This window comes from Haliotis rubra, unplaced genomic scaffold, assembly GCF_003918875.1.
Source record: "Haliotis rubra isolate DU_JTF1 unplaced genomic scaffold, ASM391887v1 Scf145, whole genome shotgun sequence".
In the NCBI taxonomy this organism is placed as follows: domain Eukaryota; kingdom Metazoa; phylum Mollusca; class Gastropoda; order Lepetellida; family Haliotidae; genus Haliotis; species Haliotis rubra.
Genome location: NW_025765392.1, coordinates 672,048 through 692,139, shown reverse-complemented (window position 1 = coordinate 692,139; position 20,092 = coordinate 672,048). Strand labels below are relative to the sequence as shown.

At 40.9% G+C, this 20,092-nt stretch overlaps 1 protein-coding gene across 1 annotated transcript in view; it reads right to left on the bottom strand.

The window, feature by feature from the left end:
- Positions 1-6,356: 6,356 nt before the first annotated feature.
- The window catches only part of LOC124269483 (synaptotagmin-12-like), a 44,761-nt gene continuing 31,025 nt past the window's right edge, over positions 6,357-20,092 (bottom strand). The window contains exons 6-9 of the mRNA XM_046704495.1: positions 14,525-14,740; positions 13,490-13,610; positions 11,744-11,877; positions 6,357-9,765 (exon numbers count right to left, since the gene is read on the bottom strand). Coding sequence (XP_046560451.1) covers positions 9,595-9,765; positions 11,744-11,877; positions 13,490-13,610; positions 14,525-14,740 — 642 coding nt within the window. The 3' untranslated portion in view covers positions 6,357-9,594. The remainder of the gene's footprint in view (positions 9,766-11,743; positions 11,878-13,489; positions 13,611-14,524; positions 14,741-20,092) is intronic.

The window sequence follows — 20,092 nt, the reverse complement described above, 5'->3', positions numbered from 1 at the left end:
CACAAGCAGCCTTGTGGTGACCAGCACTTACCCGTCTCCATACAGCGCTATATAGCACAAGCAGCCTTGCGGTGACAAGCACTTTATACCCGTCTCCATACAGCGCTATATAGCACAAGCAGCCTTGTGGTGACCAGCACCTACCCGTCTCCATACAGTGCTATATAGCACAAGCAGCCTTGTGGTGACCAGCACTTACCCGTCTCCATACAGTGCTATATAGCACAAGCAGCCCTGTGGTGACCAGCACCTACCCGTCTCCATACATTGCTATATAGCACAAGCAGCCTTGTGGTGACCAGCACTTACCCGTCTCCATATAGTGCTATATAGTACAAAGCAGCCCTGTGGTGACCAGCACTTACCCGTCTCCATACAGTGCTATATAGCACAAGCAGCCTTGAGGTGACAAGCACTTTATACCCGTCTCCATACAGCGCTATAAAGCACAAGCAGCCCTGTGGTGACCAGCACTTACCCGTCTCCATACAGTGCTATATAGCACAAGCAGCCCTGTGGTGACCAGCACTTACCCGTCTCCATACAGTGCTATATAGCACAAGCAGCCCTGTGGTGACCAGCACTTACCCGTCTCCATACAGTGCTATATAGCACAAGCAGCCTTGTGGTGACCAGCACTTACCCGTATCCATACAGTGCTATATAGCACAAGCAGCCTTGTGGTGACCAGCACTTACCCGTCTCCATACAGCGCTATATAGCACAAGCAGCCTTGCGGTGACAAGCACTTTATACCCGTCTCCATACAGTGCTATATAGCACAAGCAGCCTTGTGGTGACCAGCACTTACCCGTCTCCATACAGTGCTATATAGCACAAGCAGCCTTGTGGTGACCAGCACTTACCCGTCTCCATACAGTGCTATATAGCACAAGCAGCCCTGTGGTGACCAGCACCTACCCGTCTCCGTACATTGCTATATAGCACAAGCAGCCTTGTGGTGACCAGCACTTACCCGTCTCCATATAGTGCTATATAGTACAAGCAGCCCTGTGGTGACCAGCACTTACCCGTCTCCATACAGTGCTATATAGCACAAGCAGCCTTGCGGTGACAAGCACTTTATACCCGTCTCCATACAGCGCTATATAGCACAAGCAGCCCTGTGGTGACAAGCACTTACCCGTCTCCATACAGTGCTATATAGCACAAGCAGCCCTGTGGTGACCAGCACTTACCCGTCTCCATACAGTGCTATATAGCACAAGCAGCCCTGTGGTGACCAGCACTTACCCGTCTCCATACAGCGCTATATAGCACAAGCAGCCTTGTGGTGACCAGCACTTACCCGTCTTCGTACATACAGTGCTATATAGCACAAGCAGCCCTGTGGTGACAGCACTTACCCGTCTCCATACAGTGCTATATAGCACAAAGCAGCCTTGTGGTGACAAGCACTTACCCGTCTCCATACAGTGCTATATAGCACAAGCAGCCCTGTGGTGACCAGCACTTACCCGTCTCCATACAGTGCTATATAGCACAAGCAGCCTTGTGGTGACCAGCACTTACCCGTCTCCATACAGTGCTATATAGCACAAAGCAGCCTTGTGGTGACCAGCACTTACCCGTATCCAGCATATAGCACAAGCAGCCTTACCGTGGTGACCAGCACTTACCCGTCTCCATACAGCGCTATATAGCACAAGCAGCCTTGCGGTGACAAGCGCTTTATACCCGTCTCCATACAGTGCTATATAGCACAAGCAGCCTTGTGGTGACCAGCACTTACCCGTCTCCATACAGTGCTATATAGCACAAGCAGCCTTGTGGTGACCAGCACTTACCCGTCTCCATACGGTGCTATATATAGCACAAGCAGCCCTGTGGTGACCAGCACCTACCCGTCTCCGTACAGTGCTATATAGCACAAGCAGCCTTGTGGTGACCAGCACTTTACCCGTCTCCATATAGTGCTATATAGTACAAGCAACCCTGTGGTGACCAGCACTTACCCGTCTCCATACAGTGCTATATAGCACAAGCAGCCTTGCGGTGACAAGCACTTTATACCCGTCTCCATACAGCGCTATATGGCACAAGCAGCCCTGTGGTGACCAGCACTTTATACCCGTCTCCATACGGTGCTATATAGCACAAACGGCCTTGTGGTGACCAGCACTTACCCGTCTCCATACAGTGCTATATAGCACAAGCAGCCCTGTGGTGACCAGCACTTACCCGTCTCCATACGGTGCTATATAGCACAAGCAGCCTTGTGGTGACCAGCACTTACCCGTCTCCATACAGTGCCATATAGCACAAGCAGCCTTGTGGTGACCAGCACCCGTCTTCGTACAGTGCTATATAGCACAAAAGCAGCCTTGTGGTGACCAGCACTTACCCGTCTCCATACAGTGCTATATAGCACAAGCAGCCTTGTGGTGACCAGCACTTACCCGTCTCCATACAGTGCTATATAGCACAAGCAGCCCTGTGGTGACCAGCACTTACCCGTCTCCATACAGCGCTATATAGCACAAGCAGCCTTGTGGTGACCAGCACTTACCCGTCTCCATACAGTGCTATATAGGCACAAGCAGCCCTGTGGTGACCAGCACTTACCGTCTCCATACAGTGCTACATAGCACAAGCAGCCTTGTGGTGACCAGCACTTACCCGTCTCCATACAGTGCTATATAGCACAAGCAGCCTTGTGGTGACCAGCACTTACCCGTCTCCATACAGTGCTATATAGTACAAGCAGCCCTGTGGTGACCAGTACTTACCCGTCTCCATACAATGCTATATAGCACAAGCAGCCCTGTGGTGACCAGTACTTCATACCGGTCTCCATACAGTGCTATATAGCACAAGCAGCCTTGTGGTGACCAGCACTTACCCGTCTCCATACAGTGCTATATAGCACAAGCAGCCCTGTGGTGACCAGCACTCACCCGTCTCCATACAGTGCTATATAGCACAAGCAGCCCTGTGGTGACCAGCACCTACCCGTCTCCGTACATTGCTATATAGCACAAGCAGCCTTGTGGTGACCAGCACTTACCCGTCTCCATATAGTGCTATATAGTACAAGCAGCCTTGTGGTGACCAGCACTTACCCGTCTCCATACAGTGCTATATAGCACAAGCAGCCTTGCGGTGACAAGACAAGTGTAATATCCGTCTCCATACAGTGCTATATAGCACAAGCAGCCCTGTGGTGACCAGCACTTACCCGTCTCCATACAGTGCTATATAGCACAAGCAGCCTTGTGGTGACCAGCACTTACCCGTCTCCATACAGTGCTATATAGCACAAGCAGCCCTGTGGTGACCAGCACTTACCCGTCTCCATACAGTGCTATATAGCACAAGCAGCCTTGTGGTGACCAGCACTTACCCGTCTCCATACAGTGCTATATAGCACAAGCAGCCCTGTGGTGACCAGCACTTACCCGTCTCCATACAGTGCTATATAGCACAAGCAGCCTTGCGGTGACCAGCACTTACCCGTCTCCATACAGTGCAATATGACATTTAGCATGCTAATATTCACAGTCGCAGATTTTTCAGTGTAAACATGCAGGAAACACAATGTTGCAATGGGAACCCATCAGTTCAAATCAATTTTGTTTTGTGAAGTGAGAGTACGTTCTCGGGACGAAACTAACACTTCGTCTCTGAATATGCATAGTTTTTGACAGAAACAAAGAATCCATTTTAAATTGAAAAGGGACCCCAGTGAGAAGGGAGATTCGGAGGTTCCGAAACCTGAGGAAATCTAGACTTGATTCATTTAGGGCTTAACATTGCAGAAGGGAAAATAATGCGGTTCAAGGGCTGTGAGAACGACTACCTCGGGACAGGAAGGTCCAACAAGGTCCATGCAAACTGAGCTGACCTCGACTAGGCATGACCTCAGCCGTGATCCTGTGGATATCTTTGAAAGACTGACTGACTGATTGAGTTTGGTTTTACGCCGCTTTTAGCAATATTCCAGCAATATCACGGCGGGGGACACCAGAAATGGGCTTCACACATTGTACCCATGTGGGGATTCGAACCCGGGTCTTCGGCGTGACGAGCCAACGCTTTAACCACTAGGCTACCCCACCGCCCCATCTTTGAAAGAAATAGAGAAAATAGAAGAATGGATATTCGAAAAAACAGGGTCATATATTATCCTTTCAAAGAAAAATATTATTCTAGGATATTGTGAATAGGGAAACCATGCTCTGAATTTGATAATAACAGTAGTGAAATATAATAAACTCTGTCAAAAAAGAAACGCAACCCCTGTCCTCAGATATGAAAAATTCGTTTGAATGAAGTTATTGCTTCCAAACTAAATGTTATTCGAATGTATTGAAATTATACACGTAATTAATGAAGATTACCATCCAAACAACTGCATTTGTACGCATAAGTGTATTTTATTGCTTATTCCGTCACAACGCATGAAATGACCCTCATGGTGACTTCGCACAAAAAAAACACATGCAAATCATGAAAATGGCAGTTAATGTAGGGGTGTATAAAAGCCCATGTGCTTTCGTATTATATTCATTCATTTGTCGCATGAAAAGCTGTGTGAAAAATGCCACGATTGAGTGCTGCCGACCGAAATATCGCCATTGGTCGTGTTCAAGCCGGAGAAAGTTTTGGAACTGTTGCACGGCACCTAAATGTTCACAAAACAACGATATCCCGACTTTGGAGCCGCTACAACAACTTCAATTTGACCAACGATCGCCCGAGAAGTGGAAGGCCAAGAATCACGACCCCCCCTTCAAGATCGGTACATCCGGGTCCATCACCTGCGTAATCGGCATGCCCTACCAACCGTGACTGCCACACAAATACCAGGTTTGAGGAGAGTGTCAGCTCAAACGATTAGGAACCGTCTGAAAGAAGCGGGTTTACGTGCCTGTAGACCAGTTGTTGGACCTGTACTACGCCCCCTACATCTCCGCCGACGACTCAGGTGGTGCAACAACGTAAGGATATGGACTTTACAAAACTGGAGGCGCATCTGGTTTTCTGATGAATCCCGTTTTCTTTTGCAACATCACGACGGAAGAAAACGTGTGTATAGGAGACGTCATGAACGTTTTGCGCCCATCTGCGTCCGACAGGGGGACAGATTTGGCGGAGAAAGCGTTATGGTTTGGGGATCCATCTCATACAACCAGAAATCAGACTTGGTGATCGTTGAAGGGAACCTGACAGCCCAACGTTACATCAACCACGTATTACAGCCTCACCTTCTCCCGATTATTGACCAACAGACACAGATTTTTCAACCAGACAACGCCCGGCCTCATACTGCACGTGCAACAATGAACTTTCTGCAGAATTCCAACGTCAATGTCTTGCCATAGCCCTCTAAATCACCAGACCTCAACCCTATTGAACACCTGTGGGATACTCTGGGTCGACGCGTACGTCAACGTCAGCCGCCGCCACAGACGCTGCAACAGCTCGGCGTTGCACTGCAGGAGGAGTGGAGAGCCATTCCCCAGGAAAGAATCCGGCGTCTTATCCGTTCTTGTCCAAGGAGATGCCGTGCAGTGATTGCAGCTCGTGGTGCTCATACGAGATACTGAGAAAGACGCCCCCCCTGGTGACAAACTGGTGTCTGTGAGATGACTTTTGAAATGACAATTTTAAACATGCCCATCTTGGTTATTATTCTGCCAAATTTCAGACTTCTGTCTTAAATAATAAAAATGCTGTGTCGTCTTAAAACTTCAGATCAAAATCTCTAAAATACAGGGGTTGCGTTTCTTTTTTTGACAGAGTTTATATATACAAAATGAAACAAAGAGATAAGACACCAAATTTGAACTACATTATAGAAGACGTAAAGACAACATATTATACTGAACGTTTTAATGCCTATTCAAATTGCAAATATGACAGCTTCACAAAAGTTTGGTCACTATGTCACAATCTGTTCTGTTAACCTAGCGCTATATATAATGTACTGCTATTATATTTCCAAGTACCTATTCATTTCCACCTGAATGCACATTTGCCTGTAAGTCGACTTGGTATATATTTAAGAATCGTGTTTATACCAACCCGTTATGTAATGAACTGTATGACCTGGATGTATGGAGAATCAAAAATAAAAAATTATATGAAGAAAAATCTTTGAAAGAGGCACGGTAAGATACATGGTGTAAGACCCTGAAGAGTTGCCTCCCTTTGTTGACAGACGCAGAGGATCGTGTGCAGCTACCTAGATTTGTCCTAATTGGTGACCGTAACGATGGAATGAGATGCTAGACCGTAAACCTGCTCAATACGACTAGTCCTGTCGTCCCCATACAGAATATAATTCTGCAATCAGACAGAACATATGACAAATTGCAATAAAAAACACAAAATGGTCCATATCCTTGTTTTATTTCACACTGTATATACATAAATGGGAGATCAATACAAACAGAGACAGGGAAACAAACATGAGTTGTAAACATAGGAGAGGTAAACATGATACCACGTGAGCATTAGGATGGGAAACATGCATCCTCCACATTTCAGTTATATTTGACACGTGTGTCAATCTGAGCAGACAGTCACCACTGGCATCCACGTGCGTCTGCCATGCTCGTTAAATATACACATACCTTGTTCGAATTTGAACCTGTATGTGATTGTCTGTCAGTGGTAATATAACTCACAATTTTCAAATTGACGTATAAGTATAAAGGTTACATTAATACTTTCAACAGTATTGCGACTTCTTGCAAATATGTTTCACGTGATACACCTGTTTGTCTCCCTTTCAACAACTTACATGAAAGTAGGAAGTATCATTGGAACAGTATATTTCACCTTGTATCACACATATACTAAAGTTGACTAGGTAGATAAAGCATTGCAGTATAAATATAGAAACGGATTAATAAAATATTGTAAATACATATTCTATCCAAATATGCTATTATAATAGGTAGAGAATCTATGTTAAATTCATCTGATTGAGAATATTAAATGTGTATGAAAGAATGGGTGGTTTCAACAGTGCTCAATATCTGAACGTCTACATGATATGTGATAAAAGCGTCTACAAATTATCCCCTATATATCATGAAAACTAAACTGTTTGGAAAAAGAGAGAACACACTTGATAATTGGATCTGGCCAAAAAGTTACAAATGTAATCAAAACGTTACCAGGCTGAGCAGTGGCCGAAGAACCGCAAACTCTGCTACCCGTATCAAAGACATCACTATTATTTCTTTTTGTTTCTTTTTAAGACACAATCCTGGAGGTATACTTTCTTTTGCCCCTCAGTTTATATATTTACTGGCAGAGTGAATGAAGTTCAGTCAGTATCCGTAGCAAAGTTGTGAGTAGAATATAAACAAACACACATCAGTAGAAACTTCTAGTCCTCAGACGGTTATAAGGTCGAGTCTGATGTGTCGAACTTCTACCCCTCAGACGGTTATAAGGTCGAGTCTGATGTGTCGAACGTCTACTCCTCAGACAGTTATAAGGTCGAGTCTGATGTGTCGAACTTCTACTCCTCAGGCGGTTATAAGGTCGAGTCTGATGTGTCGAAACACGGATACGTCGAACTATTTCTCTGGTGCTGGGGCTGCAGATACTGCGGTTCTACTGTTTAACGTCAATTTGGGGGCAAATCCTTCAAAGTCGGGTCAAAATCAATTTGGTCCAAACATCGTCACGAACAATCACTCAATACCGTAGTTTATAATACAGCACGTACATATTATATTCAGATTTTGACGAAGAATACTAAACAAATATTTTGAATACGATTATTTGTAATATGATTTCTTGTGTGAGCTGTCTTAGATAGATTGAGTATATCCTATCTGGCAAAGGCATAGCAGTTTGAATCACTTTTTGATTGAGCAAAAATAAGTCCCATAGCATCTATAACGTATTTCAACTTGATACGTACATATATATGCATTAAATGGTAACAAAAATAACTTTGTGGTTATCTTATATACATATATATTTGAGAATAATTATAGAGTATCACACGTGAATGTACATTCAACTGCTTTACAATATTGGGTAAGGAAGGAAACTGACAACAGGTAACTGCAAATCGTCTATCACAAGAATTGCCAACAAAACAATAGTCTAACAAGTGAACAAAACCAAGAGGTTTGTTATATAAACTCTCAGACGTTGAAAACAATAAAGCATATGTGCTTCAAATACAATACATTGCAAATATTAATGATAATAAAGGACTTCAATGACGAATAACTTCAAGGGTATGACAGGGGAGTGGTTAGCTCCCTTTGAACTGGCGGTAGCGCAACGGTGAACCGAGATTTCTACAAGCACCGTACAAACCGTGTATTACGTAAGATAAAACGCGACCAGATTGACTGTTGCCGATACTTCATAAGCAAATCATTCAAGTATGTCTATTATTGTGTATTGATCCCACCTGATCCCGTGAAACGTGGTAAACTAGAAAAAATTGTATTTGTTTGTATTTCGCTTACATCAACAATATTTCCATTATGCGATGGTAATTTCGAAATAACAGTATGAAATCTTGGTGAAATCTTGGTGAAATCTTTATTTGTTCCTCTTTCTATGACAATATACTGGATGGCAAACCACAGTATTCACTTCCACTCAAAATTGAACACGTTATTAGGCCGAAACATCGCGAACTAAAACCACGACTAAATCCTTATAGCCACTAAACAACCAACTCTATAATTTGTTTTCAGTATTAGTCATTAACAGACATGGGTATATACTTTCTTTTGTAAGATAGTATATACTTATTGAGGGGAGCAGAATATTTTTCATACACTGCTGAATTTCATTTAGTATTAGCAATTGTTATTCCAATTCTGTTTTCTTGAAATACTGCTCTTGTTATCATTTCGTAATAATAATTAGTGTTGTCGTTTTTATTTATTTAATATCGTTTGTAATACTATGTCAGTTACATCTCATTTCACTGATGGTATCTTATTCAGTTTGAATAATCAAACCGGTGTCAGCAGCGACATTATTATGAAAAAACCTATTGTGGAGCATCTTCTGGCTTTAACCCAATAAAATATCACAAACAGGATAAGGAAATGGTGGTTGTTTTAGGTATAGTAGTACTTCCTAGCTTCTTAATACTAACTATAGCATGTAGCATCTATATTTTCAACTGAGAGTGCTCGATTTAATCATTGACTAGGACGCTAGGACAAGAAGCTAGGACACCTCCCCAAATCTCCGACCCCATCAATAAAATAAAGCAATTAATAACAAATCTCTACTTTGATCACTGTATGATCTAATTTTGATTTCACTTCTAACAAATTAAACATTTTGGGAAATATATGGCATTAGTTTAATGTCAATTCCTGGTGGCTGTGAAATGTATTCAGATATATTTCAATGTATGACGTACATTGACAGCCTGTCAACATCTGCTCCCCTGCATCAGGTGCCACGCCCATCGTCTAGCGTGTCTCGGGACTTTCTTGCGCAATGCTTTTCTCACCTCCGCTGCTTAGTTGTCACCTAACCTGACGCCATTTGCCAACCACTCTTTACACGTTAGTCCTCTTGAGTAATCCATTCATATTTGATCATCCAGTAAGTAAATGTCACGACGCTTTATTTCCTTAGATAGTGCCACATTGCCACAGGTTTCCGTAGTGACGTCATCATTTGATTCCAGTGGGATAATTCCGTTCCTGAAGTGTTTGCGCCAACGATCACGTGACCTAATGATGGCGTTCGATTGTCTGGAAGGAACTCTGCGACAGTTATTCGGAGCTGGACAGTCTGGAACAAAAAACAGTGTTCAATATATTAATATATATATATTGTGCGTGCCATGTTGTACAACTATTTTCATAACCAGCGAGGCATGTCTTCTTTCAAAGTGTTTCTTATTTGTTGTTTAACGCCGCGCTCAGTAATTCCCAGCTATGTGATCCCGTGAATATCCCGGTTAGAACTGATCTTCAGCAACCCATGTTTGTCTTGGGGCTACTAACGCGATTGGGTTGTCAGACTCACTGACTTGGTTGACACGTCATCGTATCCCAATTGCGTAGATCGATGTTCATGCTGTTGATCACTGGATTGTATTTTCCAGACTCGATTGTTTACAGACCGCTGCTATATTGCTGGAATTGTGCTGAGAGGCGGATATATAATCTAGCTATCTCGCGGCGGTCTTAAATAATCGAATCTGGACCAGATAAACCAGTGACTGATATCGTGAGGTACGATAACATGCATCAACCCAGTCAGCGATCCTCGCCTCCCGATCCCGATAGTCGCCTGTTACAACAAGCATGGTTTGCTGAAGACATATTCCCAGTCTGCACGGGTTTCCTCTTTCAACGAGTGATCTTGTGAATTGTTTCAATGAGCGCCATACAACATAGTTGGTTGCTGAAGGTTAGCGGTTGGGCTGGAGCTGAGACTTTATCGAAACAGTCTGCCCCAGAAAATACATGAAAACAGTAATTGGGTTGAAGGCCATTGACACAGAAGCGAGAAAACCCTTTCCACATTCATAAGACATCTCTAGCCGATTGTACAATTGTGACTATTTGTGAGCATGTATACGTTCCAGCAGTATTACAACTGTATGATGTTTGTAAACAAATCGAGTCTGGACCAGACAATCCAGTGATTGTCACAATGCGAGCATGTGTTTATGAATCACTTTGAAATAGTTATAACACCAGGTGTTCGCGAAAAGGTGACAATTTATCAGCCAGAAAAATTACTTTTATGTTGATGTAAGGTGCTTTTGAAAAGAAACATAGATTCATATTTGTTTATCTTAAAATGTCTGGTTTTGCAGCTGTAGTTAAAAAAACAAAAACAAACAGTTTTTGACTTTGGTGAAACCTACGAGCACGGGTATGGTTCCGAGAAACCTAGAAACGTACCCTAGAATCTGGGATAAGAACACGGCGTAAATATAAGGACGCACGTCTGCAATGCTAAGGCAGCGCCATTGACGTTTCGTACACTTCATGAACACCGAGAACTTGTTAATTTAATATTTGTTTTAGAATAAAAAAACACGTTTCTCTTTCAGATGTCGACCCCACAGGCCCTCGTGTCTTTGCAAAGATTAACAATTAAAAAAATATTTTTTTGAGATGACCCCCAACTCGAATTGCTACACAGTACAATACATTATGTATTGTATTGTACTGTGAGGCATTTCGAGTCGGGGGTCATCCCAAACGTTTTGTTTCTTTAACATCTTTAATTCTCGCAAAGACACTAGGGCTGTGGTCGACCCCTCACGTAAGCCACTAAAGCAATGGGCCTGGAATAGTCTAGTGGTTGAATTGTTCTTTCTTCATTCGAGTTCTAATGCCTAAGTCGATACACACATAAAGACGGATTATATTGGTCCCATGATATAGACTGAATATACATTCGAAACTTATTATTCATGATAATCGAATCGAATGATTATTTAATTAAAACAAAAGAAACGTTATTTAATTAGGACAACAACCAAACCAAATCCAATTCACAGTGAAATGCCATTTACGCGGAGAACGCAGCCAATGCATGAAACATCAAGTGTTCATAATGGTATCATATTTTTTTATATTTTAAAGTTCATGCAATTGAAAAAACATTTACGCTGGTAATCGATATTTTGTGGCAAAGTGCTGTGAAGTAATATGAATAATTCTGCAGAAGTGCAGCATTTATGTCTGATATTTGGAAACTATGATGGCGTCGCGAGGTAAATTGTGGGCCTGAGAAGGCAGATACTGACGGGTAAAGCTGTGGAAGGTACAGAGAAGATCATGGCCTCGTTGAATATAGGGTTCTTCTCTCCTCGTTTCACAGTCGTCTTCTTCTTCGAGATCTTCTTGCCATTCTGCATCAGGTATACCTTCACAAAAGGATCTGAAATATAAAGAATTTAATGAAACATTTTCCCAAGAGAGAAGTAGCTCCGATACATATAGGTTGAATGTTAAAGGTTTAGTGTTTTAAAAGTGTCATTTAATCAAAGACAAATCTGAATACATAAATGGTTAAATGTTAAAAGTTTAGGGTTAGAAGAGTGTCATCTAGTCATAGACAAATATGAATACATAAATGGTTAAATGTTAAAAGTTTAGTGTTCGAAGAGTGTCATCTAGTCATAGACAAATCTGAATGCATAAATAGTTAAATGTTAAAAGTTTAGTGTTCTAAGAATGTCATGTAGTCATAGATAAATATGAATACTGATAATAGACAAAATTGAAAGAGACACAGGGTTCTTTCCATAAACTGATCTCAGTTCTACGATTGCCCTCTTTTATTCAGACATAGGTTAACCTTGGACGTAGACAGCAACAGATGATCGTAGAGTCGTCTATTATAGTCTCCGTCCTTGTTTCCATCGTGTCTGATGTTCCACTGACACAGTTTAGATATACACACCCTTGACGTATGATTTCATTATATGAGACAAATATATACATTAATCGTGTTTATATTAATAACTTGTCGTGTTTTGTACGCGTGTCCTATGTTAATCATTGTGAGGGAGAGTCTCATTCCTAAAGAAATCTCCTCATGTCTATAACGTAATTTTTAGAACGTGGAGACTGGTATAAATCTAGCCCACATGTCAAGAACGCAGACACCATGTAATGAAGGCAATATTCAATATATGATGTATATCATACAATATATGCGCAATATATAACGCATATGCTATACGCATCATACTCTCTCTCACATGACACTCACCATGCCAGATTTATCAACGAATACCTTTATGTTACAGAATATCCTTTACGTTTGTATTTGTTAATGATAATCTTTATGAGATAGTGATAAACTTCGTTCAGATATCCGTATTTTTAATTCGCTTCATTGTGAAACATCCTCGATGAAAACCTGACTTTAGATTGTCAAGTTTTACACACACGTTTACGTATATTCTTTATACCTGTTTGTATATGTAGATTAAAGCAGATAGGCTACGAATGTGTGTGTGCCACAATTTGACTGAAAAACGTTTGTCAAATTGGATTCAAATCCCGACAATCTTCTTTACTTCTAGCATCGATTTAGTATTTTTCATGAGATCAAACCTCGAACATGACAATCGCGATATTAAATATCTTATCTAATAATAATTCCTTGATTGAACTGAATTGTATTAACCTACACCGAACATGGTGAGATTTTTCTTCACCTGTGCATGTAGGTGTTTTATGCAAATGTCGAAACTAAGAACGCGTAGACAGAGATTGCCATGAGAAACCTCATTGTACATACAACTTAAAAGGCATTGTGTGTTTCCTTAAATTTTTGTGCAATAAAGTGAATTTTTAAATGGTCGGAAATATCATTTTCAGCAGCTTATACCATACTGTATATTCGATAGAAGACATTGTAAATGAAAGACTGGTATGTACAGGCATAATGTGACCTTGGCTGATGTATCAAGTTCCGGTTTCAAACGACCATTCCTGTACAATGTCCTGGTGACTGATACTGAGAGGTCAAGTGGTCTCACCTCCGCTGTCCTTGTGTTCCCTCCACTTGAGGTTCCTGGCCTTTACTATCACAATGGTCAACCGCTCGGCTGTTGGAAGGTAGCTCAGCGAGAACAGGATATCGCCATACTCAGTTGGTTTCTAGTGGAATATAGAACGTAGGATATATTTCGTGAACACGAAGGCAGCGGAATTTTTAGGCAAAACAATGCGGTCTAGGATAATGGGAAAATAAAATACGTTTGCTTCAGATGATAACCAAAACATCATATATATCGGTAAAGTACAGGTAAAAGACACATTTTGAAAATATTCCATAATAATGAATGTTAATGTGGCCAGATTCGTAAAACAAAAAACATGAAATGTAAAGACATATTACATGAGCGCAATAGCCCAATCCACACAATACTGTCCTATCTCAGAAATCATATATTATCTTGTTTGGGGGGTTTGTTCTTTTCTTTCGCTTTGCACAAACAAATCTCATTCCAAATAGACATAGGCTTGGCATATAATGAGAATCGTGACAGAAAATATCACCTATAAGTGGAGTAGTATATTATCATCTTCACATTTGGTATGTTATTTTGTCAGTTTATTGGAACAATATTTTGCCAACTCTGGTGCATCACTCTGGATACCTTCTCAAACAAAATACCATTATATATTACACATGTTAAAGCTCTGTTATGTTACGATGAATTCCGTGGGCTCACACGCTGCCATAGATTCGAACTGAACCCTATTTGTAGAGCTCGACAATAAAGATAGAATCCAATCAAATTTGCTCTAATGAGCAGGTAACAGATAGGAGCCATGGACTTGTGACGTCACTTCCGAAACGAATCGGCCAAATGTGCCCAGGATTTTTCTGACAAAGGAAACACAATGCCCTCTTTAATCGAGTACGACAAGAGACGAAGATTATCAGATTCTTTTCTTTCTTTAACTTGGAGCATCAGAACAAACTATTGAAAATGTAAACACTCAACAACGACCTTATCAACTGGATCAACAGAACATGAATATCAGCGGACGTGGTATTTGCTAACCTCTTCAGCAATATCTCTGAGATTGAGCCACATCTTGATAGGCATATTGAGGTCAACGTCCCCAACTCGGATATCTGCCTCTCCTATCACCTTCTGGCGGGCATATTTGTCCACAGCATACACCTGGAACTGGAGCATCCTTCTGTCCAGATGTTCCGGTTCTATGGTAAACAGATAGCGCTCCTTGTACACTGGATCTGTAGAGTGTTTAATGGTCTGAAACAGATTGAGCAGATGTTTACTCAGCATAAAATTGTATTTGATGTTGTTTTTCTGACCTTTCCATATGTGTATAGACCATCAGAACAGAACACATTGTGTTTGTTTGAACTTTACATTGACCAATAAACATAACGTGGAATTGGACACGATATCGAAAAAGTGTTATTATGTTATTAAGCAGTCATTCATCACTGCAAATACAGTTTTTAACATCAACCGTGTATGCATGATAGTTTTGGTGATGTGTTTAATCATATTACAGTGGCTTGACTGAAACCAGTGATGTCCACCGCCGTGATATTTTTGGAATATTACTAAGAGAGGCATAAAAATAAACTCACTCTCTCACTCACACGACTAGAACATGCTCTAGGTCTATTGTCTCCGTCTCCCGACGAGGAAGGCATTCAAGTGTACAATATATTATTTTCAACAATTTAATAAAACCAGTTCACAAGAAACTGATTACGATGATCTTTACGATTCAAAGCATTTATGCCATTGTGGGGATTCCTCTCTCTAATATGTATTTAAGGAAAACCTCACCAGTGAACAAGAGGAAAAAATTTGATAAAATATTGTACAGCATGTCAGATCACAAGAACACCAGAGAAGGAAAACCGCGCTTTATGAAACTAACTAACAGAATGACTGTTATTGTTATTCAATGTGGAACAATGTATTCAAATCACACTTAGGCCCCGTCTTTCAATCAGCTTAACCGACAGTCGGGTTTACCTGCTTCGTATCACAGCCAAACAACGCGTCTATCGCCGTGTCCATCGTGCGCCTATTGATTACTACAAATTTCTTTCCACTGACAAATGGGTCCATTTTAGAGCGGTAACTCTTCAGATATGGAAGGAAATAAAGACCATATCGATCTGAGCTCTGTTAACGTCTATTCTGTTTTCGTCGTGTCAGAGTGATACTTTAGAAATAATTTGCATCTTTTACGATGCTGTTTATTGTACATTGATATGGCATTTCACGATTTCTATTTCCATAATAACAAAGAGACAAACATTGGAATCTGGAGCGTATTATACGCAGTTCCTTACTGTATTGGATTGATTAGCGTAAGATGCTTCATGACTGGGGATTTTATTTGGTACTTAGCCGTTATTGTCGCTGTGACTTCACGGTATTGTAAAATTTAGTACTGACTCAGTGTGTTTGTGGCAAACTCATAAACATGTTATGACCGTAAAGGGAGGAAAAAGTGACATCACGACTTTATCCAAAATAATGATACGCTGACACAGGCGTGCATAACGCGGTAACCATAGATACAGACGTTTAGGACATGTTATCAAAAATGAAACAAAAAGTAATCTGAAATATAGGGGGAAACACTTGGCAACAAGCTGGACTTCCTCAGCCATAAATCTGGGGAGACGATAAGCAGGAAACAGACAAGAAGACGCATGGTTTCTCAGATGAACAATTGGATTGACTTTGCATGTGTTTAGAACAGCTGCCCCTGGAAGTGACGAATACTATCGCTGGGAAGGATGTCTCACCCTTTCATAAACGCATGTTTATGATAGAGTGGGAATAGTAAATAGACTTTGCTTGTAGTGGATATTTATTCCAATTATGGATGTTTTGTCGCTGTTCCTAGTAGCTAACGGCGAACAGGTTTAACCAATTAGTCAGCAGAGAAACGAATGTTCTTTTTTATAACCATCTGCACCTCGAAGGTTGACAACTTCGGCACCACGTTACCAGTTGTAGTTATACGCAACCAAATTAGAAACTTGACACTTGTTAATTAAATCACACCACGAAGTAGTGTGTGCATTCTTATGAAAACAGATGTGTATTGATGGCAGATTATACTGGTACCATCGAGGTAACAGTACAGACAATGTAATGTGGAAGAATGATGCATGATGGCCCTTGATCCCAACCCGAACTTCCCACTGATACAACGGTTGGAACGGAAGAAGTTCATAATGAGTGTGACCTCCGGGCTGCCGGAAGGTCACTTAATGGCATGAACACCGGCGTTACGCAAGAATCTGCAAGGTATGGAGGGTGGCGTTGTCATGTTGAAATGTCAGTTCAGGGCCATGTAGCTGCATAATTGGCAGTAGGACGGGGGTCAAAACTTGGTCCCAATACTGTACCTAAGTGAGACTCGTCTGGACGACAATCAGTTGGCACAAGAAGCTTCCCAAACCATTCGCTGCCCGCTCTAAGTGGGACAACCTCACGAACTCAACAATGTGCGAGATATCCTGCCTTCCACACATCTAACCTACCATCGAAAAGGAGCAATATGACGCGGAAGTTGTGACTGAAGACAGCCACAGCCTCTGGTTCAATCTGTCATGTTTACGGACCCATCGTAAACGTCAGGATGGTTGCATTCGATTCCTGATTGCCTGTGCTGCCACTCTGACTTAACTGTCAGCTAGTGGAGGTTGCAGTCAGAAATCTGTTGCGCAGATAACGCAATCTGATGTGTATTTTCTCTTTGCCTTGGGCGATTTGCAACGGTTCCCACCTCATGCACACGGATCCTTAGATTGTGTATTGTCCGACGACTAGAGCAGAGGGCTCATGGAACGGATTTTCCAGCAGAAAGCCTAACCATGGCATGATCACGTTACCAATTTGTGTGCAGCGGCATACTCGCATGATTTAAACTTGCAAGTCTGATGCGTTTGTCTGTGTTCTTATATTCCAATGCACCTGCGATCGCGAAAGTGTTTATGTGACACGCCGCATGGGATTGTTGTTTCACACTTCGTTTACCCTGACCACGTTTTTCATGTCGATCGCCGAGACCATATTGAAACAAGGAATGCAACTAGAATTAACACACACAGAGACATACATGCATGCACGTACGCACAAGCATACACACACGTACACGTACACGCACGCACGCACGCACGCACGCACACACACACACACACACACACACAGCCTCGACAATTACAACCAATAATGTGGGAGTCAAGTTTCTCATTAGGTTGAGTATATATCTGTGTGCCAAATCAAAAAACAAAAAGATGATTTTGTCACATCATTAGTTTCGTGTTACTATGATACTTCTTCACGATGGCCATCAGTACTCTTCTTTCGTCATCTCAACACCCACTACAGCGTGTTGCATTACATGTACCTGGATATATTTATTTACAGCACTGATCCATATTATTTCTAAAACCAATAACATGTATGACAGTTCATTGTGATCGGTATAGACCAACAACTTATGAAAATGTATAATTTAAATAGAAACAAATAACTGCAAATAAAATGAAAAAGGACCCAAAATGAGCTTGAGAAAATCGATACTTGCTTAAGTTAGGGTTTTGCATTGCAGAAAGAGCCGAACTAAAAGGAAAATACAGTTGGTCAAGGACGGTGAGACAGACTATGACCAGAGCTCAGGTGTCATGCATCAACATGATAATACAAAACGACGAATTGACAAGAAGGCGTCGACCATGTACGTTAATCCGAGGAAACGTGTTTATGAATATGGCTCAGTTTATGAAAATATTTTTTAAATGTTTACCATTGGTTCAAAGAAACTCTAATAATTAATTGAAAGAAATTTCATGTTAAATTCTTAAATGTTGTTTCCTATTCACTATTATATAATAAGCCTGATAGCGTGCTTAATTGGTTTATATGTATATTTTAATCGTAAAATCAGTTACCGTTTTCCTCCAACTTACTTTTATCATTACCGTATAGGTTGTCCAACGAATCTAGCCATGAGTTTCAGGCCCCAGGTTTACAATGTAGGCATTTACGGAAAATAGCACAGTTTCTATAACGTTTAGATTCCTGATGAAACTACTCCACTATTCGCTCATTCCTTCATTTGTCGCAGAAAATCTGTTGTATTACTCAATCCACCATTTGCTCATTGTTTCTTTGACATAGATAATCTACTGCATTACTCAACCCACCATTTGATCATTGTTTCTTTGACGTAGATAATCTACTGTATTACTCAACCCACCATTTGATCATTGCTTCTTTGACGTAGATAATCTACTGTGTTACTAAATCCATCATCAACATACATTATCACTGTGTTACTAAATCCATCATTTGATCATTGGTTCTTTGACATAAATAATCTACTGTGTTACTAAATCCATCATTTGATCATTGCTTCATTGACATACATTATCTACTGTGTTACTAAATCGATCATTTGATCATTGCTTCATTGACGTAGATCATGTACTGTGTTACTAAATCCATCATTTGCTCATTGCTTCTTTGACATAGATAATCTACTGTATTACTCAACCCACCATTTGATCATTGCTTCTTTGACATAGATGATCTACTGTGTTACTCAATCCACCATTTGATCATTGTTTCTTTGACATAGATAATCTACTGTATTACTCAATCCACCATTTGATCATTACTCCTTTGACATAGATGATCTACTGTATTACTCAATCCACCATTTCATCATTGCTTCTTTGAAGTTCATCTGATGTATTACTCCTAGGTTAGAGCACACCCGCCCTTTTCATATGCCACATTAACAGTAGTCATGAGCACATAGGGTTTTCTGTAATTGATTTTAAGCAGTATACTTCTGTGTGTATTCATGAGATCTCTTTTCCGAGAAACATGAATATATTTCCAATTCATCGTATGAACACTTTCCCGTCAGGAGATGGATATGCATAAATGCATGGTATTTTTTCTATGAAGTTGATGTTTCTGTAAGTTGGAATACTTGTCATAGTCAGGAACCGTGGATACAATGCGCATCATCAAATTCCCCGCAAAAAAACATAACATCAACATCTCCAGTAAATATGAAAGCTGTAAGTCTTATGACAATTAGATCTTTGATCTATTAAATATTGGCGGAACCTACGGGCATTGCCATGGTAACTGAGAGGTTCTGGGAATCGACAGCACAGGAGAGCCTGTTCATTGATACTGAATGGAACTATACTACCCATCAAAAGTTTAGACTCACTTAAAGCACTCACTATATGTTATGTATATATGTGTGGTTCCATCGAAGATGAATTTCTCCCCTAACTTGGGGAACCAACTGCAAACCTTATGCAGATGAATTGCATGAGGATCATGCATCAAATTGCTGAAAAGCATGTGCAAATATCGTACATGTGAACAGCTGTGTTTTGGTGTAAAGGTTTGTTAAAAATTCGCCAATTTTCACTGAGTTTCATCATTTATTGAACTCATGACAATAATCTTTTCAACGTTACGAATTTGTTTTACAATACATCAGTTCATGTGTAAACAGTACCTTTAAACAGCATGGAATATTTTGCAAAATCTAGTTTAGAACAGTTGACTGTAGAAAGTGGCTACATTTAC